This window comes from Stenella coeruleoalba (assembly GCF_951394435.1).
Source record: "Stenella coeruleoalba genome assembly, chromosome: 13".
Classification (NCBI taxonomy): domain Eukaryota; kingdom Metazoa; phylum Chordata; class Mammalia; order Artiodactyla; family Delphinidae; genus Stenella; species Stenella coeruleoalba.
Genome location: NC_137159.1, coordinates 6,176,166 through 6,201,270, shown reverse-complemented (window position 1 = coordinate 6,201,270; position 25,105 = coordinate 6,176,166). Strand labels below are relative to the sequence as shown.

Genomic DNA, 25,105 nt, shown 5'->3' with positions numbered 1-25,105 from the left:
CTGTCTACTCCATTTCTTTAACAAGCAATGAAGAACTTCATGCTCGTGCGCAATACGGAATCGTAGCTTTTTTTATTTGTATAGAAAAAAATGGACAAAACTTTCCTCCCCATCAAGGTTGTTAGAAATTAGGTAACGAGAGGGAGAAATGCAAATCCTAAAGTCAACCAGTGCTTTTCCCATAACTCCAAATAAAAAACAATGAAAGTGCTCTAAGGTTTGGAAATCTCTCTATAGTACAGAGGTGCAAGGAAGCGATAGATTTCTCTCATCACATTTACAAGTTTCATGTTCTAAAGTTTTTCCTCCAGGAAAACTCATGTGATCAACTACTGAATATAATCACACAACTCCATTTTAACTAGTCTGAATTCAATGTGCTTAGTCTAGAACCATCCTTGAGAAGAAAGAATCTTATGGTACATTTTAGTAGATAAATATATGAAGACTAATCAAAAATTCTCTTTAAGAATAAAGTATCTTAGCCCTTTGTATATCAAATCAGAACCTGAAAGGTAAAAGAATGTACATTATTTTCACATATACAAACTATGTGCTAAAGTAAAAAAAATAAAATGTCCTTTAATTCAAGCCCAAGCTCTGTCCGTGACACCGCCGGCAGGTTATATGCTAGGAGACGGGTCCTTCACGCTGAGGGTCACTCCTGCTTGTCTCTGCAACAGAACAACAAAAGCCAGCACTAGTTGGTATATTCTGAACTTTAATTACATAAACACTGTTAGATCTGGAGATCATAGTTCAAGAAACAAATTACGGAAAATTTTAAATAAAATTTACATGGAAAAACGACAACCTATTCCAGACACTCAAGGAAATATATAAACACCCTCCTCACATACAGCATGAGAGGTTTTCTGGCATTAGCCTAATGAGTATTTATGTGGTCAGCACGGTGCTATAGAAAAGACACAGGCTGCACTGGTGGGATTAATTAGAGTGTGTTTTCAAACACATAGCAATGGTGTCACCACCCATGAAAACAGTAGCTAGCATTTACCGGGCAATATAGACCCTATGAGCTAGAGACAAGTATTGTATTATCCCCAATCTAAAGACTGGAAACTGAGGCACAGAGAGGTTCAAACCAGCCTTCGAATCCAGTTGGATGTTACTAGGAAGAGGAGTAAAAGATAATTTCAGCACAAAAGGTTTCTTACAGTGACAGGATACTTCCTCAATCAGACCTGAGGTCAAGCAGACAAGAGGAGCCCCCTCGGGCAGACGCGTCCTCCAGGGAGTGGGCTACCGTTAATAACCCCCGCATCCATTTCCTAGGCGCTCCTGAGCAAATGTTAGCTCAGCTAGGAGTAAAGCTACATTGCACTAATTATACTAATATAATTATAAGCAGACATTATACTAAAGTACTAACACTACACTAAAGTACTAATGTCTGCTTAAAAGAATTGATCTTTTCCAATAGTTCTCAAACGATCCAATTATAGGGTAGAAAGAACATTGACATATAAATTACCTGTCAAATTACCTGAGTGAATTATGAATTACCTGAACAAATACTTGGAAATTTAGTTGAGGATACGAGTTTTACCTGTCCTGAAATATCTCAAGGGTAGTCAAGTACTAAAGGAAACAAATTTCATTTCCTTTCTGGAGCCTGAAGGCAACGGTAAAAAAAAAAAAATAACAATGGTGTGCACTTAGGCACAAAGCAATGGAATACCTAACAATGGTGTGCACTTAGGCACAAACCAATGGAATTCCTAAAAACAAGAAGCATTTATAAACATTTATAAATGGAACTCTCTGCCTCACAAGGCAGAGTCCCAGCAGGAGAGCTGGTTAGGAGAACTCCTACACAATCCACCTTTCCACTTCCTCATTCTCTGAAATTCATTCTCCCTTTTTCTTACACAATGCATTCTTTCTTCTTCTGGTACTGGTTTAAAACTTAAGTTCTCATATTTCTGCCTTTGCCTCCCAGATTCTAAAAATGGACAAAAAAGACAAACCGATTCAGTTTGAATACTACCGATTTGGGAAAATATGCTTCCTCTTCCAGGATGGCAAAATTCAAAATTAGAAGCATCAATTCTTCCCAGTTAAAATAACCTGTAAATTAATTCAACTATAATAAAAATTCTCATGGGAGTTTCTTACACATGGCAAGTTGATTTTAAGATTAATCTTAAAAAATGAAGAACAGTTCAGAATTCTTTTTTTAAAAAGAATACAGATGAAGGAATTTGCCTTGCCTTTCAAATATCAAAACTTATTCACAAGTAATTATCACTAAACAATGGACAAGTGGTTAAACATTTGGGAAAAATAGGTTAGTTAAATCTCCCCTTAAACAATGCGGATTAAAGATTTAAACGTAAAATACAAAGCCACAAATGTCAGTAAAATTTAAATAAATAACCCTCAGATGAGACAGATTTTCCTAAGTTAGCGTGCTGTCAAAGGCAGAAAGAATCATGAAAGAATGAGAAGCTGGACTAGATAAAAATCAAAAACCAAGAGCTCTTAGAATCAGTATGAAAAATTAGTTTCTCCATAGAAAAAGAAGCTAAGGATGAAATAATGGGCAACTCAGAAAATATAAATAACCAACAAATATGAAAAGAAGATAATTGCATTAGTAATTTAAAACAATGCAATTCATTATTTTACAGAGAGGTGGTAAATGTATACACAAAATGATTTCAGTGTTACTGATGACAAAAGTCCATCAGCAGGATGTGGTTTACAGGAATTACAGTGAATCCAAAATGTAATACTACGCAGCTGTACCAAATCATGTGTCCTGTCTACTGATACAGAAAGAGCTTCACACATTAAGAGGAAAAAACAGGTCACCTGGGCTTCCCTGGTGGCACAGTGGTTAGGAATCCGCCTGCCAACGCAGGGGACACGGGTTCAAGCCCTGGTCCCGGAAGATCCCACATGCCACGGAGCAACTAAGCCTGTGCACCACAACTACTGAGCCCGCATGCCACAACTACTGAAGCCCACGCAACTAGAGCCCGTGCTCTGCAACAAGAGAAGCCACTGCAAAGAGAAGCCTGCACACTGCACGTAAGAGTAGCCCCCGCTCGCCGCAACCTGAGAAAAGCCCGCGCACAGCAACAAAGATCCAAGGCAGCCAAAAATTTAAAAAAAAAACAACAACAGGTCACCTAACGGCACATGAATGATATTCTCCCCATCCTTAAACACAGAAAAAGCATCTGAAGTATATTTATGGAAATGTTAAAATGGTATTTGCAGGTGTGAGGTCATGGTTATCATTCTTCCTTTATGCTTTTCTGCACCTTATGTATTTCTTCACCTTCTTTCAACCACCGATAACATCATTTTGTTTGAGAACCCGCAAAAGACTCACCCAGCAAGGCCGTGTTTTCACCTGCATCCTCTTTAAAACTGGCCTCGCAAGGTGGCGCGGAGTCGCTGGTGGTGGGCAGTGCTGAGCTGCCCGCGTCACTTCTGTCACCATCTGGTAAAGTAAGACTCAGATCTGCAGTCGAAACGCCCCCGGGGGGCGATTCTGGGGCAGGCGTCTCCTGCACGTCCTCAAGCTCTCCCTTGAGAGTTAGAGCAAAGAAAATACCTTTTCTCAGTAACACGATCAGGCTTATCTATCATCTTTCGCTCCTAATTCATACAAAATATTTACTTTTATACATGAACATGGCAAAAAAGCTCAACAGTGTCTTATTTATTTAGCATCACCAGAAAACGAGCACTCTTCAATAAGCAGCTTTTCAAGACCTAAATCCTTTTCCTCTAAAAACCATTTTTCCCCTCGATGCAAACAATGCTACCGTTTAAACTATTTATTGACAGAAAGTGGAGCTTCGTCACAAATGCACTTTGCTGCCTTTCTGAGCAGCCTGGCTGGGCGCTCATCACTGAGGCTGGAGCCCTGAGCTCGAATGACTGCCCTAATGGCTGCCAGGTGCCAGGGCTTCGGAGACAAGCAGGCTTCTGAACAGCAGAGGGCTGCAGACTGTGCCTGCGTTCGCCTGAAGATAACCGATTCTGCTCCTTCCTTCCAGAAAGGGTGTCTACCCGCTGCCACTTTGCCTCGCTTCCCCATTTGCTGCTTCAAAGAAGAAAAGGAGATCATGAAAGTCAGAGCGGGAGACTCTACAAGCGTCACTACGTCCGAGTCTCGAAATTCAGGGGCCATCCAGAAACCTTTCCTGATTCACGCCAGGGTCAAAGCTGTGTCGTGATGGCCGAAGCTGCTGCTGAGTGACCGACCGAAGGTGTGTGCGTTGGGGGGGGGTGTTCCTGCAAACCCTGGCTCAGCCCTGCCGCCCGCTCCTGGGGCCCTCGGGGCCAGGGGCCCTGCCGCCTGCATGGCTGGCTCCACACGTGTTCTGGAACCCTCTCCTCACTCCCGGGCACCACGTGGCTCCCTGCCTTCTCACAGGCAACCGAACACCTGCAGAACAGACTCGTGACGCACCAACCGACAAATCCTGTCGAGCTGCTGTAGCATCCGGACTGCGCACAGCCCACCCTAGTCTGTTCTTCCAGGTACTTGTCTAAATACCTGCCAAGCTGAACTACCTGCCCGTCCCAAACCCCACCTGGTCACTCCCTGCGATACACTAACCCTTGGACACGCAGCTCAGACGTGCCTCTGAAAAGCCCTCCCTGTCCCTTCCCACATGCAGCTGGCAGGGTCAAGGCCGCCCTCCTCTGTGCCCACACTCTTCAAACAGGCCTCCCTGGCCAGCGGGGTGGGCCGCAGGCCCGGCTCCCACCCACCAGTCCAGAAAGCGGAGCCCCCCAGGAGCCTGCGGGCAGGAGGCCTGAGTCTTGTCCCTTCGTCTCCCTGGAGCCAAGTTCAGACCCAGCACCTTACGCATCACTCCCCTGATGAATGCCTGCGCCCCACGAGCCAACAAACACAACAGGGACAAGAGGCACTTCAAAGCCGCTCTCACCTGCTCATTTTCTTGGAAATGAGAACTAGTTACCATATGAGAGTCATAACTATCTCTACAATCCAACGCAGGAGGGGCCAATGGGCCCAAAGACAATGGCAGATGTGTCAAAGGATTAAAAAAAAGTTAAAGGCAAGACAAATTAATTTCTTAAGTTTGATTTAAAGTTACTATAGGTTTCTTCAAAAAAGCAAGCAAGCTTTCTGGGGACACATATTCTAGCTTTCTGAAATTGAACATTCTGAAAGCAATCCAACCTGATATAAAATGAAGAGTCTTGATTTTTAACACATGAAACATACGTATATATTTCGAAAAGCAAAACTCGCGAGGATGAAAGTCTCAACGCTAAGGTCAGTGAAATGCCTTTTGCACAAAGGTTTAGAAATGAAAAGAGGTTTAAAATGACTGACGAAGAAAAGAAGCTTCAGAGCGTATCTACGAGAGGAAAAGACGAAGAAGGAAAACTGCCCAGAAAACACCCGTCTCGCTCCCTGGGTTCTACTGTTCCAAATGCAGTCCCAGGAAGGCGTGAGGCAGTCGGGGGTGAGCCTCCACGCTGGGGAGAGCCGCCAGTTATCAAGACTACGCCCCAACGAATGTTAGAAATTCTACAGCAAAGGCTCATTTTCCAGACATCCAGGCGGATGACCTTCCAGCAAGACAGTGCTGCTGCCTCCCTCTCCGTGTACCTACGGTGAGGCCTCTGGAACTCGCACTTGAAAATTATAATTCACAGAAAATCACACTGGTTATTAAGGCAGTGCGTGGTCCCTCAGCTCTCTTTTGAAGATACGCTGAACTAGAAAATGAAAAATACTCCGAAGGGGGCCTGCAGCCTTGAAGGCTGTTATGGCTTTAAGTCACATAAAATCATTATCATAATAAAAAACCTCTTTGTAGTTTCTACCTCTGTAATAAACACGCCAAAACCTCTGTTTAGCAACAAGAAAAATATATTTGATACTTAAATTACTTCTTTCAAAGATCTCTGTTTCAAAACTATTTATATTTAATCAAGAATATCTTGAGGGCTTCCCTGGTGGCGCAGTGGTTAAGAGTCTGCCTGCTAATGCAGGGGACACGGGTTCAAGCCCTGGTCTGGGAGGATCCCACATGCCACAGAGCAACTAGGCCCGTGAGCCACAACTACTGAGCCTGCGCGTCTGGAGCCTGTGCTCCGCAACAAGAGAGGCCACGATAGTGAGAGGCCCGCGCACCGCGATGAAGAGTGGCCCCCGCTTGCCACAACTAGAGAAAGCCCTCGCACAGAAACGAAGACCCAACACAGCCAAAAGTAAATAAATAAATAAAATTTAAAAAAAAAAAAAGAATATCTTGAGACATTAATAGATTATAGGACGACTCTAAAAATATAACAATCTAGGAAGATCTGGGCTTTTCCCCCCATCTATGTCCCTCCCCTCTTCTGGGTAGGAGGGTAGTTTAGAGCTTGGACACTGGAATTAAGCAAGCCTGCACCTGAAAGCTGATTCCCTATTACCTCACCGTGTGACCTTAGGGGAGCTACTTCTCTCTGAGCTCGAGTTTCTAGTTAGTAAAGTAAGGAGAGTCACAGCGCTTCCCTCCCATAGGGGCTGGAAGAGTCTGTAATAACTCGTGTAAGGCATCAGTGCGTGGCTACCACGACGCGCTCTCTTTCACTCTGCCCTCCCGTCTCTATTTTCTGAGGAAGGTCTAGGACCATCTCAGTATCACAAAGTGATGGAGCACGTTGGGTGCAGGATAAATCTCCCCGCAGCATCTTGACTCTGAAACCCAAGCATCGGGAGAGCTGGTGTCAAGAGGTATGTGTCTTAGCTCCCTCGTGTGTAAAATGTGCACCTGTGCACGAGGCTCCTTCCGTTTCAAACATTTTACAGTCATTCCTGTTTATATGACACTGACTAGCACCTATACACCCTGCAGCGTCACACCGACATCTATCAAAGATACCACTCTAAGTACAAACTCTAAGGAAACACCTAGCATATTATTCTGTAATCACAAATTTAGTTCACTGATTTTGGGGAATGTCTTAAGAATTCACTTTTAATAAAGAGGAAAATTTCTTCAGGAACCACCAGGATGCTAGAAGGAGCATTTAGTCCACTCCTGCCTCTGGTCAGGAACAGAATCCAATCACTCAGGGAGAACGGGGGTGCAGAGATTGAATATAAACAAAAATGTAACAAACCCAATATCCCAGGGCTTTGATGACATCAAGTTTACACATTGGACACGTTCGGTGATCCAAAAGCCATGGGTCAATGCATATTCTATGAAAAATATGCCTAAAAAAATTAAGTATGTGTTAATGTTTTAAAATAAATGTTTATATCTTATAAAGGAAACAACACATTCCACCAACTCATCTGCTCATTACAAGTTACATGCTATCAAATCAACATTCCAGTCTATCCGTTCACCCTAGGGAGCCATCTATGCTATTTCTCCACGTTAAACAGAACCTGGCGTGTGGAGGGAAATACCCCCTTCGCTGCACAAAAATAACATGGTTTATTTTCACATCATGCTAGGATGTATTTTTATTTGGGAATAAACACGGCCTAAGTAACCCAAGAGTAAACTAATAGTAACAAAGTAATACTAAACTGATAGTATCTGATATAAGTCTATAAGATGACTCCAATGGAAATACAACAAAATATTAACAAGTCATCTTTGGCTTGCAGGCTAAAAAAACACTTATTTTTTGGTCTTATATATTTTTGCAGCATCTGCATTCTTCTAGAATGAACATATCGCTTTCAGAATCAAAAAAAGAAAAACCACATATGAATTTTCTTCTTTTACTGACTGTCCTCATTGGCTGACTTCCCCTCCTCTGTGATGAACCTACATTCTCTACCTGTACTGCAGGTAAGCAGCTGTGGGTATCAGAGCCACACAGATGAGGCTCAGACACCAGCTGTGCGTCCTGATGCTGTGACTTTGAACTAGATCCTGAGGCCACTCTGCACCTACCCTGCAGCTGTTCTGAGGAGCAAACGTGTGATGTGGTTACAAGGGTGCTGGGCACAATAAATCCTCAGTAATTTTTCATTATTATTACTGTCGTCACTGTCTGAAGACCTTTCCTTCAAAGGGAAATCTGCCAGTGCAGTTAAAAATCACAGCATGTAAGGACAGAACATGGTCCAGTCCAGCTTGTCTTGTGACCTTTCCATCCTCAACCTGAAAGTGACCCACTGGAATCATTGTGAAAAAACAAAACCAACATGTGGGCTTTATTCGGAAATTTGCTGATATAAATCATAGGAGGAAACGGGGATGGACGGAATAAAACCCCATGAAGGAGACCAGGATAAGCGCACACGTAAACTCGTCTGTTTGTGAAGCTCCAGTGCAAATCCCAGCTCCGCCTTCAGGAGTATCTGGATTTCCTATAAAAGGAAATCGGCCTCAGGCTGCTCACTGTGTGGCATCCAGGTCACAAAGACGTGCCCTAAAGCCCACCTAGAGTAAAAATTCTTCTCTATCTTAATAATTTTCTACAGGACACCATCACCCGACACTAACCCCAATTCACTAAGTATCCACCACACCCACCCATATAAATGCCTGGAGATTTAAGTTCACCATCTTCATGCAGGGAAATTAATTTTGGTATTCTGATCTTCATGCCTTCATTTCCTCTACAGAACTCCTGAGAACTTAATCCCCTATAAAGTACTGGGATATACACAAAAACACTTTGCAAACATAAAGCAAGACATAATTATATTTTAGCGTGTGACCTGCTTCGAATAGGTGGGAAGTATAATTAAAACTGACCAGCTTTAAAACATAATCTTTGTACACCTTTCTGCTAACAAAGCGATTTTTTTAAAAAGTTAACAAAGTATCTCATTATTAAAAAGGAAACATAACTTCCTGTTGCTAAAGAAAATAAATTAATGAAATAAGGGAGGAATATTTATTTCACACAACCCCCAAAAGAACCCGAACCCAGGGTGCCCATAACAGCAGAGCCGAATCTAAGAAAAAAGACATCTCGGTAGAAAATAGTAGACAAAGATACATAACCAGGAAATGTCTTTAAAAATAACATTTCTAATAAATGTCTGGGAAAATGCTCACTAGTTCAAAACATTAAGTATTAAAATATTTAAAAGTAAAAAACCCAGCAAAGCCGGAGGCACATCTGCGGGCTGCTCCTGGCCCTAACCCCCAGGGCCTTCACCTATCTGAATAGCTCAATGGATAGTATAGATTCCCAGGACCCTAAAGAAGCCTTGCTTAAAAGACTAAAAAGCCAATCTATGACAAAAGGACATAATGGGTCTTAATGGTCACCTAAAGTCTCCAAGCAAAGCAATTCTAAAGTAAAACAATACAGGAGGAGCCTTGAAGACTTCGAGCTTCTTTTCTAAAAGGAGAGATGATCACAAGATATCACCTGATAGCAAGGTCTTCATATCATGAAAAACATGTTCACTCTTTGGTCAGAAACCTGAAACTTGTCAGTAATTTTTTAACATCTCAGGAAGTAAGAGAACGTACTTGCATGGCAGGATTCTGATAACATCCTTTCCTTTAAAATTTTCAATACACACTGGACAACTTTCAGCATCAACATCAATTCCCTGTAGAAAGAAGAGGAAAAAATCTACTATATCCTTAGTATACAGTATACGCTTGGTAAAACTCACTACAACAACAAAAACAAAACAAAACCAAAACTCACTACAACCTGGGTAAAACAATGATGAATTCCACTCTACATTGGTACATCCTGAATTTAAACACAGATAATTTCTACTTGGTATTTATTTTTACCATTATCAAGGGATTTTTTTTTAAAAGAATTTGGCTGAAAAAGAAAAAATTTCATCATCTACCTAATCAGACACGAATTATGTTTAAATTCTAGGCTATTGTTCATTTTTTTAAGTGATCATATTTTAAGGGCTGTAGAAATGCAAATGCCTGCTTTATTCTAATAAAATAAATTATTTTTCAAATGTAAAACAAAGAATGAATATCTAATTAGCTACTTGTTTTCTGGAATCATTAAAAACACAAAACAAAAGCACTTTCATTAGAATTTGTGAAAGAACAGTTATAACTTACAGATGAGAAAATGCAAATAGCTAAATATCTGAATGTATTCACCTCACTAGCAAAAAAAGAACCATAAATTAAAAGAAGTTCCCTTTTTCATATATCAAGTTAATAAAGGTAAAAAGAAACAAAAACTGCTGGGGAAGAAGCAGTCTTGTGACAAAATTTCAACTTCTGAGAATCTGTGGGTCACAGACCTTTTTGGTGGTGTCAGCCCTTCCCCCACTTCCCTGGGTACCCCCTGGACATACCCACCTGGCTTCAGCCCATCTACCAAAGTAGGCATGGCCAGCCTGATCACCCAAAACAGGCCAATGAGATTCTCTCTCCCAGGACTCTGGGATGGGGATTCAGGAGCTACCAATCAGTGCCTGCAACTTTAGCAAGTTAATTTTATGGGACACAGCTTCACAGTCATCACGGAATTCTTTAAAAATATCTTTAGCCACGTAGGTCACACGTTAACAAGCAAGCAGTAAAAACTGATTTTACATGTAGATACTGCTATCAAAGACTGTATTAAAATTAACTTTGTAACAGCACTTACAATTATATGTTGCAACTACACATGATCACCTTTTTTCACATGCCATGCAAGGATGGTGAAATAATCATTGCCCTAACGGTTTACAAGCTCACACATTACTGTGATCAAGTTCACAAGAAAAGAAAAATTAGAAAATACAGTCTCCAGAACTGGACAAAATGTAGATTTAAGAAAAAACACAGTATTTTTCTGTACAAGTTTAAAATGTAAAATTGTCAGAAAATCCACCTGTGTACCTCATGGACCATTTATGAATCCCTTTTTTTTTTAACCATTATTGCTGACAACTTTCAAAAAACAGTCCATAGAAGCCTATTTTCAAAAATGTTCTGTACACGAAGAGGATATCAATTAATTTATGTTCTCAAAGACTCCATGCAGTAAATTAGACACACATAAATCTATGTCTTCTCATATTTAAGGACAGATTTCCTGCCACAGAGAGTAGAAGACACATTTCAAGAGGAACATAAAACTCCATGCTTGTCACGGAACTGCCAGCCGAATGCACAGTTTGTCCCAGGCATTTGCTGGACTCTCTCCCCAGGGACCCTCGTGATTTGTAAATGAGATGTTAATCTTCCCATGAGACGGGAATTTCTTTCTTTCTTTCTTTCTTTTTTTTTTTTAACACTTCTCCTGTTTAATACATCTACATGGAAAGAAAGCACGACCTTGCGCCAACTATGAAAATTCACTGTTATTATAACGTAAGGCATTCGGGCAAGAATGAAGCAGACAGTACAATTCCAAGAGTAGAATATGTTACATATTCCACATGAACCATTAATATCAGATTCCAAAGTTTTAAAGTCAAAGGTCTATAGGTTTAATGAGTGTTATTCTGAAGCTTTAATCCTTTAAGTAGGTCAGAGGAGGAGATGTGGACCCAAATGCACTTACAGGGGAGTGGGGACTGGGGGATCGGCATGGACTAGATCTCAACAACTCAGGGAGATAAAACGAAAGTGGAAACAGTGGAACCAACGCATAGCTATCTATGTCAACACAGCCATCAACATTTCCCAGCACGGTAAACGGACCATTAGGAGAATAACTATTCCTGCGTTAGCAACCGTTTTCCTTTAAGGAATCTATCCTCTAAGAACCTGAGGTTCCGAGATTTCCTTAGGATTTGTCCTATTCCAAAATGCTTCTGAACTCTGGTACGATTTTGGCCTTTTAAACGTCTCAGGTTGGCCATGTGAAACGTTTCTTTTTTAAAAAGTTTTAAAAATATCTTTTCTCCCCTTCTCCACAAATCCCTGTGTTTTCTCCCTGTAATTAAAGGAGTCTCAGAGAGAATGGACAGAGAGTGTGAGATTTAATGGAGATGGATTTAAGCTTCAGGGCCTCCGGTAGAGACCAGAGCTTCTTCAGAGTTACCTGTGTCTGACTGACAGGTGGAGGATGGACGTGTGGGCACTGTCCAGCCAGTGTGGCCACCTGAGCATCTGACATATAGCCAGTGGGACTGAGGAACTGAGTTTTCAGTTTAATTCAAACAAACAAAAAACTATGAAAATATTACCTTTTCTCCATGCTTTACAGTATGAAGAGGAAGCTGCCCAATAAGTTTCTTTGTTTCTTTTCTATGGCTCTTAGGGAGGAAAAACATTCTTATTATTGAAAAATTTAAGTCACTATTTAAAAAATTCATATATTATAATATAAGCAATGTGGAAAAATTTCATTTAAAAAGCAAAGTTAGATGACTACAATGAAACTAATTTTAAGAAATTACCACTGAAGGGCTTCCCTGGTGGCGCAGTGCTTAAGAATCCACCTGCCAATGCAGGGGACACGGGTTCGAGGCCTGGTCCTGGAACACCCCACATGCCCTGGAGCCACTAAGCCCGTGCACCACAACTACTGAGCCTGCGCTCTAGAGCCGGCGCGCCTAGAGACCATGCTCTGCAATAAGAGAAGCCCGCGCACCACAACCAGGAGTAGCCGCCACTCGCCACAACTAGAGAAAGTCCACGCGCAGCAGCAAAGACCCAATGCAGCCAAAAATAAATAAATAAATTTAAAAAGAAGAAATTACCACTGAAGTCCTAATGTACACAACAGCCACATGTTAAGAGCTGTTTTGTTGCTAAAGAATACTTATTTTCAACTCCATGTCTGAAGAAACCTTTTTTTTTTAACGTCTTTATTGGAGTATAATTGCTTTACAATGGTGTGTTAGTTTCTGCTTTATAACAAAGTGAATCAGCTATACATATACATATATCCCCATATCTCCTCCCCTCTTGTGTCTCCCTCCCTCCCACCCTCCCTATCCCACCCCTCTAGGTGGTCACAAAGCACCGAGCTGATCTCCCTGTGCTACACAGCTGCTTCCCACTAGCTACCTATTTTACATTTGGCAGTGTATATATGTCCATGCCACTCTCTCACTTTGTCCCAGCTTACCCTTCCCTCTCCCCGTGTCCTCAAGTCCATTCCCTATGTCTGCATCTTTATTCCTTTCCTGCCCCTAGCTTCTTCAGAACCATTTATTTTAAGATTCCATATATATGTGTTAGCATACGGTATTTGTTTTTCTCTTTCTGACTTACTTCACTCTGTATGACAGACTCTAGGTCCATCCACCTCACTACAAATAACTCAATTTCGTTTCTTTTTATGGCTGAGTAATCTTCCATTGTATATATGTGCCACATCTTCTTTATCCATTCATCTGTCGACGGACACTGAGGTTGCTTCCATGACCTGGCTATTGTAAATAGAGCTGCAATGAACATTGTGGTACATGACTCTTTCTGAATTATGGTTTTCTCAGGGTATGTGCCCAGTAGTGGGATTGCTGGGTCGTATGGCAGTTCTATTTTTAGTTTTTTAAGGAACCTCCATACTGTTCTCCATAGTGGCTGTATCAATTTACATTCCCATCAACAGTGCAAGAGGCGTCCCTTTTAGAAGAAACCAATCTTATGTTTAATCACTGGTAAGAACGTCATCAGCTGAGGAAGGGGCTCCTTACACTCATCTGCTAACGTCCCTAAAAGGGCAGAGGCTTCCGAGTCGGAGGTGGAAGATGACCCAGAAATGACCATCTACTGCCTGCAGAGCCAGGAAGGGGGCGGTTCTCAAGACAACAGGTGAGTGGGGAACCCAGAGGGCCCTTGTCTCCCCGGTTACTGAACCAGTCTCTGCAGATAAATGGCTCTGAACGTGGCTCCACCATGGAGACAGGGAAGCCCGTTCTCTTTCGAAACACAGAACCAGGTCCCCCCCACCTCATGCCTTGCTTTTTTGTCATCCCTTTACATCTGGGAAGGATAGAGGGTCTCTGCAGGAGTGAAACATGACCCAATTTCCCACAGAACAGAAAGTTTAATATATTCTAATTTAAAACTTATTTCAACCCCCCCCCCCGGGGCTTCCCTGGTGTGGTGGCGCAGTGGTTAAGAATCCGCCTGCCAATGCAGGGGACACGGGTTCAAGCCCTGGTCCGGGAAGATCCCACATGCCGCGGAGAAACTAAGCCTGTGCACCACAACTACTGAGCCTGCACTCTAGAGCCCGCAAGCCACAACTACTGAAGCCCGCGCACCTAGTGCCCGTGCTCCTTCAACAAGAGAAGCCACCGCAATGAGAAGCCCGCGCACTACAACAAAGAGTAGCCCCCGCTCGCCGCAACTAGAGAAAGCCTGCGCGCAGCAACGAAGACCCAACGCAGCCAAAAATAAATAAAAATAAAATTTATATTTCAAAAAACCCCATATTAATACTTAAATATTGTGAGTGATAATGAAATTAAGAATATTGTCCAATAAGTTCAAGCAATATATATAGGAAATATTTACAAACTATCTTTTAAAAAGCAAAGTTAAAGAGACAATTACCTGACTTCCAAACTGTGAGCCAGTGTATAGGAAGCGCTGTATATAGTAAAATATTAGCCAGGCTAATGAGATAATCATCATGGTGATGAAGGCGATGGCCACAAACACCACGGACTGACCGCTGATGAACTCCTGTACGTGCCGGGTGCCGAGCCCTATGGTCATTGTGACCGGAATGTCTTTCTGCACCAGATCCACAATTTCTCTTCCTTTGGGGTAGCTAACCATAATGACTACTATACTTCCTGTTCCTGCAGGAAAGAACAAAGGAACAAATATGAAGAGCACAAAATAAGACACAGAGAAAGTATGGCTCCATGCACATACAACCAAAACTGTGAGAAAATGGATAACTTTCTAGGAAAACCCAAGTTACCAACATTGGTCTCCAAGGAGAAAACACTGATTGCATAAGAAGTAGAATAAATCACTAAGAACTACCCCCTAGAAAGCAAGAGCCGTCCCCACCCCCCGTTCAGTTTCACAGGTGAGTTCTACCCCTAAACCTTTAAAGAGCAAGTAACATTAATGACATTTAAAGTGCTCCACAGCAGATTGAAAAAAATAAAAAGAAGCCTTAAAATTATTTCTAGGGTAACAGAACCAAGCATGGTAGCAAAAAACCAACATAAGAACCACACAGACCAATTTCAACTTGTGACTATTAATATGAATGCCTAAGCACACCCACTAACTCAGGGAGGCAGTCGGAGAAGTTCCACTGTGCTCGATATTATTTCATCTTGTTCTGAGGACACCAGCAGACATAAGACAAAAAAATAAGAGAAATAAAAAAGGGATAAAATGGCCAATTTTACATGAATCTATAAATTAATTTTTAAAATTATCAATGGGATTTTAAAAACCTTAAAAATTCTGCTTCTAAAACTCATTTAGGGGAAAAATAATAAAGAACAATCAGGAAAGCTTTGTAAACAGTAAAACCTGGACTAGCCTTTGTTGTCAAAGTAATTAGAACAGTGTGGTAGTAGCATATGAAGACAACCAGAATGGTGCAGAATAAGAAGCCCAGAAACTAGACCCAAATACATAAAAGAATTCAGTAAACGATAAAAGTGGAATTTCAAATCAATGGGGTAAAATGGATTATTTTTTAAAAAAACAGTGTGGGTGCCGCTGAGTATCACCTGAGACTAAAAAGCTGCATCCCTTCTTTGCAACTTAAGCCAAAATAAATTCTAACCAAATCCAAGATTTAAACATATAAAAAAGAAAAAACAGGGCTTCCTTGGTGGCGCAGTGGTTGAGAGTCTGCCTGCCGATGCGGGGGACACGGGTTCGTGCCCCGGTCTGGGAGGATCCCACGTGCCGCGGAGCGGCTGGGCCCGTGAGCCATGGCCGCTGAGCCTGCGCGTCGGGAGCCTGTGCTCCGCAATGGGAGAGGCCACAACAGTGAGAGGCCCGCGTACCACAAAAAAAAAAAAAAAAAAGTAATATTGAAGGAAAACCTTTCGAAGTGTGAAAAAATCACCTCGAAACTTCTTAAAAAAAAAGATTTGAGCAACTAACCAATTATATAAAAACAAAAATTTTCTGCACTGGCTAAAAGAGAGGAAAATCAAAGACTCAAGATCAAAAGAGCAACTGGTCAATGGGGAAAAAAATACATGGAATGTAACAAAGACTAAAAGCTAATTTCCTATAAGAAAAAGAGCAACAGAAAGAAAATTAAGTCAGTTTGCAGAAAACACAAATGGGTTTAAAAAAAAAAAACAGCATCTTTAGTGACATATAATTCACATGCCATAAAATTCATTCTTTTAAATAAGTGTACAATTCAATGGTTTTTAGTATATTCACAAAGGCTGCGTAACCATCACCACTAGCTAATTCCATAACATTTTCATCACCCCCAAAAGAAATCCAGTACATATTAGCGATCACTCCCCCCAGAAAGGATTTAAACATATGAAAAGTCATGGTACAAATGAAAACACACCTAAAAGATTGGCAAACATCAAAAAGTCTGATACGCCATATCAGCAAGAGCAAGTATAAACGGGCACTCGTCCTGGGGGAGTGAATTATTACAACCTGGCATGGAGAGCAACAGCCACTAAAAGTTTTTAAATGCACATGTTTCCCTGACCCGGCAATTCCAGATCCAAGAAACTAATTCCAAAGGTATACTTATGTATGTACACAGGAGATATCCATAAAGATATTTATTGCCAGTGTTTTTTCTAAAATTTTGCTATCACAGCCTAAATGTACATCAATGGGACTTCCCTGGTGGTGCAGTGGTTAAGAACCCATCTGCCAATGCAGGGGACACGGGTTCAAGCTCTGGTCCAGGAAGATCCCACATGCCGCGGAGCAACTAAGCCTGTGCGCCACAACTACTGAGCCTGCGCTCTAGAGCCCGCGAGCCACAACTACTGAAGCCCGAGTGCCTAGAGCCCGTGCTCCGCAACAAGAGAAGCCACTGCAATGAGAAACCGTGCACTGCAATGAAGAGTAGCCCCCGCTCGCCGCAACTAGAGAAAGGCTGCTCGCAGCAACGAAGATCCAATGCAGCCAAAAATAAATATATTTATTAAAAAAATAAAAATATAAATGTCCATCAATAATATTTATGTAACTTACAGTACGTGTACACAGTCTGAGGCAGCAGCTCTGTTAATAGTGACGGTAGTCAAGACACAAGAGGAAAAAAGCCGCACATAAAACTGTGTGGACAAGAGGTCTACGTGGCGGTATCAGTACAGATCCCCCGAAGGCTACCCCAGAGACTGGGGACCCTGACTGCCTCCGGGCGGGGGGAGAGCTGGACACAGGAAAAATTCTCTATCAGGTGTACGTATTACCTATTCAAAAACTAACTTACAAAATACATTTAGAGACTGTTCTCTGGCATTACAGTGAAACCACATTCTCACACTATTTTATTATAGAGAGAAATTTAATCTGTAGCAAATCCGCCCTGGGCCGTGGGGATTTAGTTACTGAAAACCCAGAAGGGCACCCTTCTCAGGTGGCTGCTGTCTGGAGGCCGATCCTATGACCCAGCCCTAAAAGTGCTCCTTGGCAAGTAACCCGGTTGTCTGAGCACTCACGCAATCTACGACATCATCACTGGGGAGACTTAATAAGGAGCAAGGCATTTCCTGCGTTCAGGGAAATAAACATCTCCTAGCTGAGAAAGACAAATACAGAAACCATTAGGATACTTATACCACTTATGATTATGTGGTGCTTTATACGCTGAAAGCCCTTTTCATAAATTAAGAAAAGTTTCCTTTCGTGGAAAATTTCAAGCACGTGCTAAAGTAGAAAGGAGAGTATAATGAACCCCAGGTACCTGTCTCTCTCTTTTATACAGAAAACAAAATGTTGCTATGCTACAGTTACAGTTACGGTTTCTGGTACTGATGATAGAATGACCTTTGTGTGTTAACGGGGAAAACCAACTCTGAAGCACTTTCACTCTGTCTCACACTTGAGGCAGAAAGAATCGAGTAATCATTTTACAGACGAGGGCTAAATACACTACCATGTGTAAAATAGCTAGCTAGTGGGAACCTGCTGCATAGCACAGGGAGCTCAGCTCGGTGCTCTGTGATGACCTAGATGGGTGGGATGGGGGAGGGAGGTCCAAGAGGGAGAGGACATATGTATACACAGAGCTGATTCACTTCATCGTACAGCAGAAACTAACACATCACTGTTAAGCAATTATACTCCAATTAAAAAAAAAAAAGAGTTGCTCAATGTCACACACCACCTGGAAAAGCCAGTTCCAGGGCCTGAAGCCCCAGCTCCTACGTGTGCCTCTGCCCTGCCTCCTCATTCGGGGGGACTCAGGCTCCAGGGCCAGCCAGGCTCACATCTCCCTCGGACAACCACTGCCTGGGTGCTCTGAAAGTATCTGTTCAGCTGTAAAATGGGGATGAGAATTTTTCTATTTGGGGCTGTTGCTTATCTAACGAGAATGTGGAATAACAGAAAACTGCGGAAATGAACTGATCATTTTGTCTGGGGTGGGAGGGAACTTTTTCACGGGGAAGTCAGTACATCTTGACGGACTGGAAAAGTTCCCCAAGCAAAAGAAGGGAGATTTCTGGGCTGTGAAACCATCATATAAGAGCATATTTGGAATGGTGACTGGCCCAGTTCGGTTAGTGACTAAATACACATAAATGTATCCTGCTTGTCTCATTACCCCAGTGGCTCATGTAGAACCTGGCACGTAGTAACTATTTAATAAATATCTGTTGTCTAAATGAGTGAGAGATGGGGGATGAGCTGAGAACACCCGAAACCTCAAGGCAGGGGCTGCAGACAAGCAGTGATGATCAGGACAGCTGGGACGGAAAACACCTCCAGTATCAATCTGAAATTTTTCACCTAGGAAACTCTTAGTTCATTAAGTTACAAGAAATTGAAAAAAAAAAAATACTGAGTGCTAAATTTTGCTACACTCTAATTATAGCAGCAAGATTGCTTCTGGGAACTACTTTAGATTTAAAAACTCAGAATGAAGACGTCTTCGATCCCGTGATTGGCTCTTCTGGGGCACGTGTGGGATGAACTGGAGGCCGGGCAGTTGAGTAAACATGCACTAGCTCAGGGTCACTGGGCGCACAACCCCAAGGGGTGCCGAGCACAGGCCCCGCGTCTGGCCCTGCCCTCCCCTCCGGATGTACCGGGGGCCAGTCCTAGAGAGCCCTAGTGGCACGAGAGCGCAAGTCACGGCTGATTGCCAAAGCAAACGTTTTGCCTGTGCCTTCTCCAGACACAGATGCGCAGAGTCTTGGGACAAGGGGAGAAAAAGCCCTTTGAATGTGTTTCTTCCCCAGGCCTCAGTGCTACCAATCACACTAGACCGAAAAAGGTCACCCTGTGCAATGCCCGCCCTTCCCCAAAAGGACCTACAGACCTCACCGCTAAACTCCTTGAAGGCAGTCTGTTGGATTTCTGTCTTACACATCGGCGTCTCATAAGGTCTCAAACAGAGCACACCATCATAAACCTACTTGAGAAATAACAGTTCCCCTTACCACCTTGTCAAAAACAAACAAAAAATGTAAAAAGAAAATCTGTTTTGGTCAATAGCTTCAACATTCTGGAGGGTTACCTTTGAGTCTAGTGTACCATTCCTCCTCCCTAGGAAACTATTTAAAGTAGATTTCAACACTCTCTTGAAGGAGATGGGAACTGCTAAAATATTTAAAGTAGTGGCTTAGATTTCTGTTCTAGATGCAGGCAGCGAGAAATACATTTTAAATCTCCTAGAGAATCCCATGACCTTTCAGGTTTTCTTTTTTCCAATAACTTAACTTCCATATTCTCTCCATCCCTCCCGCCCCCCCCTCCCCAGACCTGGAGAATTCCTGGTCAAATCTTTTAAGATGCAGCAATGCCTCTGAAGTACACCTCTTTCTACCCTCCTGCTAGAATGTCTTCCTGGGCCCCGCCCCCTCACTAGACAAGGACTACAGTTCTTATTTATTAGTTTTTGCGCTCAGCATCACACAGTGATGGCCCAACAGAAGGGTTTCTGTACAAATGCATCAACCTGAAAAACTGGTTTATCTTCCGGTATTATCCTTGAACTGACCCAATAAGGAGAATTATCAGAGACTCCCTGTGCAGGGGAAACAGTACACCAAATATGAATGGAAACGTCTCCAAAATGTGAAGCCGTCACGCGAACAGAAATGTCTTTCTGGTGGGCTAGGATGAGTTTTGCTTTGCATAACCCGGCCTGCTCAAGGATATTCTGCGTTTGCTGAGTACAGCACTCAACAATCTCACTGCGATCTCCTTGCAGCTTTCCAGAACGCCTCACCTTGTCGCCTCAGGCCTGCAGTCCTCTCCGAGGCCACTCCCTTCACCCAGAAGGTTCCACAGCCCCGCTCCACCCCGCGTACCAGACACACACTCAGATGCCTTCATCAGCTTAAGCTGCGCTTCAGCACTCCATCTGGCTGGGAACTGGCTGAGTTAATCCCACCTGCTAGGAGGCTGGGAGGTACCATCTCTTCCTAGGGCACCGAAACACATTCTACTCTCAAATCTAAACATCTAGATCATTTGCGACAGGGCAGCATTCAAGGTCATCGGGCTTCATTCACTCATAAGAGACTACTTACCGTGCTCTGCAAACACAAAACGCACATCTTTCCTGAGGTAAGGATTTCGCATCACCTGTGTCATCTCCCTCCACCCCAATTCCGGCCCCTTCCCCAAACACACCTCTAAGCCCTGCCGGTACTTGGCGCTCAGTAAACTGCTGACAGCACTAAAGGGCCAGTCTAAACAGCCACTCAAGATGTCAGCTAAAGGATCAGCCTGCTGTTAACTAACAATCACCACATCGAGGCCGACCCTCTCCAAAAGCTTTCATTTCAATGGTCTGACTTACATCAATTTTTACTTTTCTTGGTCAAACTGACTTCTAATCATCTTTGCACTATCTCTGCATCGGATGCCCTTCCTTTATGCTTTCTAAGTACCTGTGCATATAATTCTGTCGAGGTCCAAGCCACATTGCCTGGAAAGGTCTGTTTATCGCTCCCACTAGGCTGGGAATTCCTCAAAGTCCCGGCACACGTCTTAGGCGTTTCTGCCCCCAAGCAGGCACCGTACTTGGCCCAGACCGGCCGTTGTATATCCATCTGCCGAAGTAAAGGGAACCAACCTTGGGCGTTAGGGTAACGGTCCTTACAGATGTCCTGATAGAATATTATCTTAAAGTCACGATTTATTTTAGAACCACAATAAAATACTGATTTAAGTCCAAAATATCTTGTACTGGATTCTAGTAGTCAAGCAACAGGTCTAAGAAAAACTGGTGAAATTCTGAGACTTGGGAGGAGACTATCAGGATTGGAGTTTACAGGCAGCCCCCTCGACCTATTCTGTGGCGCCCCGGCACAGAACCGCCGATCAGCGCTTTACACTGGCCCTGTCCACGCTCTGACAAAACACGAGAAAGCAAAGTCTGAGCTGCCGTCAATGTTCTGCGTAACGTTTCAAATTCTAGTCCATCAAAGTTGTCTCCTCTTCTGACTTAATTCCACTCACTCCATTCTTAATTCTAGTCCATTCTCAAAACGCCATGAAACAGCTGTACCCTTGTCCCCAGTGGGGCCACCTTCTGAGAATGAGGGTCATGCCTTTCCATTTCTAGTGACCACTACAGTATAGGCCCTCACACTTCTACCTGGACTAGACACTGGTCTAAGTGGATTCCCTGTTTCCAGTGTCTCCTCTGTGTAACCCATTGGTCACACTACACCAAATTCACCTCCTTTTAAGTCAGTGGTTCAAAACATTGGATGCTACTGTCATCCCCTCTGCCCCCGGACATCTGGCCATATCTGGAGACATTTTTGGTTGTCGCAACTGGAATCTCGTGAGTAGAGGCCAGGAAAGGCCCCTGCAACAAAGAATGATCTGGCCATAGATCACCGTGTTACCATGGGCCAGGCATTTAAATTCTTTGGTCATCGGTTTCCTCATCTGTAAAACGGGGTTAAAGTACCCACCTCGAAGGGCTGTCGGGAGGAAGAAGCGGAGAATACCGACTCTGCACTGAGAACTTTCATACATTAAAAAAAAAAATTCCTAATGCTGTTACTTTTGTCTTTTTTCTCAAACAGAATTATTCTCACAGTAAAAAGGCTAGAATAGACACTGATAATGGCAACAGAAGCTCACAGGAAGAAGATGTAAAATAAATACCAATTCGGTGTTTTCTGGGCCTGGAGAGATTATATGTCAATAATGAGTGGAAGCTCTTTCCCAGGGCATTGTGGGCCTGGGTGTTTTCTGGGCCTGGATAGATTATGTGTCAATAATGTAAGCAAGCAAGGTTACTGAACCATGGTTAGAACAAGTGTAATTAGCCTGGAAGGACGTGAATGTCACTACCAAAAAATGCAGTAAACAGATTTAGAAAACCGTACGCTGATGGGCCTGCCATGGAAAAGAAAAAGTCCCCATTACGATATCACTCAGAAGACACTGCAAGGCCCCAGCACCAGAGAACCCTCACACACTGCCCTCTTTTCTTTGGCAGGTGCCTGTCCACAGGATGCATCTGGAACGCTGTGTGAACTCTGACAGAACTTCTCACGAGAGGTTGGTAGAGATGTGACTTGGGTACGGTGACAACTGGAATAATTGCACCAAAGGTGGTACATCGCCCAGTGCCACCACGGGGACATCTGCTCCCGTTTCCTCCCCAAACCCACTTCCTCTCTGTTGCAACGGAGGAATTTCCCCTCTCCTATCTGAGGACAACCCCTCCACGAGTATCCTGGACCCAGCCGCTGTCCTTCTCAAAAACCTGACTCTTTCTGTTACCTCTTCTCCAACCTACACCTCTACCAGATCACTCCATCCAACTTCAATATGCCTGGCTGCCATCCAGCCCACCCTTCCCTGCCCTATGGGTTTCCACCCACTTTTTAGCACCTCCCCAGCCCTGGCCGTCAACATCTTGAAAGCGTGGTTCTAACAGTCTCACTTCCGCACGTCTCAACAGAATTCTGTTCCCTCGTTCTGCTAAAGTAGGCCAAATGCAAAGTCACTCTCCTGTCCTCATTGTACAGGTATTCTGAACTTGCATTCAAGAAGCCAAAACAGAACAAAAACCAAAAGCACAGGAAAAAGGATGTCTGACTTGCAGCAGTAGCAGAAACTCTCTAAAGAGATTTTAATCCCAGTAAGTTCAGAATAAGTCGTGTTCTTCGAAGGCCTTCCGACTCTGCCGTGTATTGGTAGACTATCACTTGGAATTCAGTCCTAAGGATGATAACCTTGCAAAATGCACCTTTTAAACTTTCATGACTGCTTGACGATGCAACCCGTTGCCCCAGAGAACAGTGTGTGGGAAGGGTCACCCGGCAAAGAGTAAAATTTCTTTTTTTTTGGCCAAGCCATGTGTCTTGTGGGATCCTGGTTTCCTGACTAGGGATCGAACCCGTGCCCTCTACAGCGGAAGGGCAGAGTCTTAACCACTGGACCACGAGGGAAGTCCCAAGAGCAAGATCTTTTCCTGCATGATCACAACTTTAAAATTTTCAACTAAACTCAAGTGTCAAGCGATCTGATTGGCAGGTGAGCCAGTATTATAACCTTCTATTTAGCAAGTGAGAAAACATACCCCAACTTAAGGCCAGGTTTTCTGACTCAGTTGAATCCAGACTGTCCCACTCAAAAGTTCAGAATATTGACATGTTTTATGAAAGTGAAGACGCCAGAGTGTCACCAAGCCACCACCTTACATGGTGAAGGGAGAGCCAGACCCTGGAATGCCCTGGGAAAGAGCTTCCACTCCTGCGCCACCTGACTTTGGGGAACGCCGAATGGCAAGGATCCATGATTAGGAATCATGAGACTTTCCGCCGGCGAGAACCACAATCCTCCTCCTGCGGGTTTTAATTTCTTCCGTTCTCCCCATCACCCTCCTGCACAGCGCACCTCCCTCCACTTGGAAGGGCCCAGGGAGACGATCTAATCTTGTCCTTAGGCTCGCCTCCCTCCTAAGAGCCCCCGGGGATCACACCGAGCCAACCTAGCGCTTCCCTCGTAGTTCCCTTCGGCCACAGCCCATCGCCGCCGCCCCTCGCGGTCGGCCGGGACCGCGGCGCACCGACGCCCCGCCAGTCCCCGCGCCCCGGCGGCTCACCCGCGTGGGACATAGGCGCGGTGAGGTTCCCGTGGCGCTCCTCGTTGTACAGGACCACGGCCGAGGCGTTCCGCCGAGCCGCCGCCAACACCTTGTCCTTGAAGGTGCAGCCCCCGCGCGCCACCAGCGCGACCCAGGGCGCGGCTCCCCGGCCGCCGGGCACGAGGAAGCGCGTGCGGGGCGCGCAGCCCTCGGGGTCGCGGTCCTCGGCGCGCGGGACGCCCACCAGGCCCCGCGCGCCCTCCTTGGGTGAGCTCTCGCCGAAGCGGCCGCTCTCCGAGACGCTCCGCACGCTCCGGTTGGTCTGCGGGTCCACGTACTCGGTGCTCACCACGGCCGAGTACCACTCGAGCGCCCGGCCCCGGGCCCCGGGCGCACACAGGGCCAGCGCTAGCAGCGCCAGCGCGCCGCGGGCCCCGCTGCGGGCCTCGGGCCGCCGCCGCCGCCACGCCATGGCCCCGCCGCCGGGCTGACCGGGAGAGGGCCGGGCGGGAGCCGAAGGGCGCTGGCGTGCCAGGCCGCCGAAAAGCGCAGAGAAATCGACACCAGCTGCCGAGCCCGGGAAGACCCAGTCCCGGTCGCGGGAGCGGCCGCGGCGCACGCGCACCTGAAGGAGCGGCGGGCGGGCGGGGCGGGGCGGGGCCGGAGGGCGGAGCCGTGGCGCACGCGCACCTGGCGGGGCGGCGGGGGCGCGGCCTCGGCTGGCCCCGCCCCCCGCGCAGAGCCCGGCGCCACGCATGCGGGCTCGGGACCACCGAGTGCTTTATGGAGTGTCACCAGATTCCTGCGGCCCGGTGGTCCCGGGGCCCCAGGACCCTGCGGGCCGAGGCGGGGGTATGGGAAGTGACAGCCCGAGAAACGGGAAACTTCTCCGCGAGCCGGCCAAGAGGCGCGGGAACCTGGTTGTGTAAAATCGCTGAACGGATGTTTGTGAAGCATTCACTGTGCAAGGCACGTGGCAAAGGCCTTGCTTGTCTAAAACATTGGAAAACAGCTTAAAAACGCCAAAGCTGCACAG

At 44.6% G+C, this 25,105-nt stretch overlaps 1 protein-coding gene across 1 annotated transcript; it reads right to left on the bottom strand.

Annotated features, from left to right (window-relative positions):
* Positions 1–55: 55 nt before the first annotated feature.
* RNF149 (ring finger protein 149) lies at positions 56–24,753 on the bottom strand. Its single transcript, XM_079941035.1, has 7 exons — positions 24,088–24,753; positions 14,427–14,677; positions 12,104–12,172; positions 9,465–9,547; positions 7,135–7,231; positions 3,365–3,563; positions 56–674 (listed from the first exon to the last, which is right to left on the bottom strand). The coding sequence occupies exons 1-7, from the start codon at positions 24,539–24,541 to the stop codon at positions 631–633; spliced, it is 1,197 nt and encodes a 398-aa protein (XP_079797161.1). The 5' UTR covers positions 24,542–24,753; the 3' UTR covers positions 56–630.
* Between the last annotated feature and the right edge of the window lie 352 nt (positions 24,754–25,105).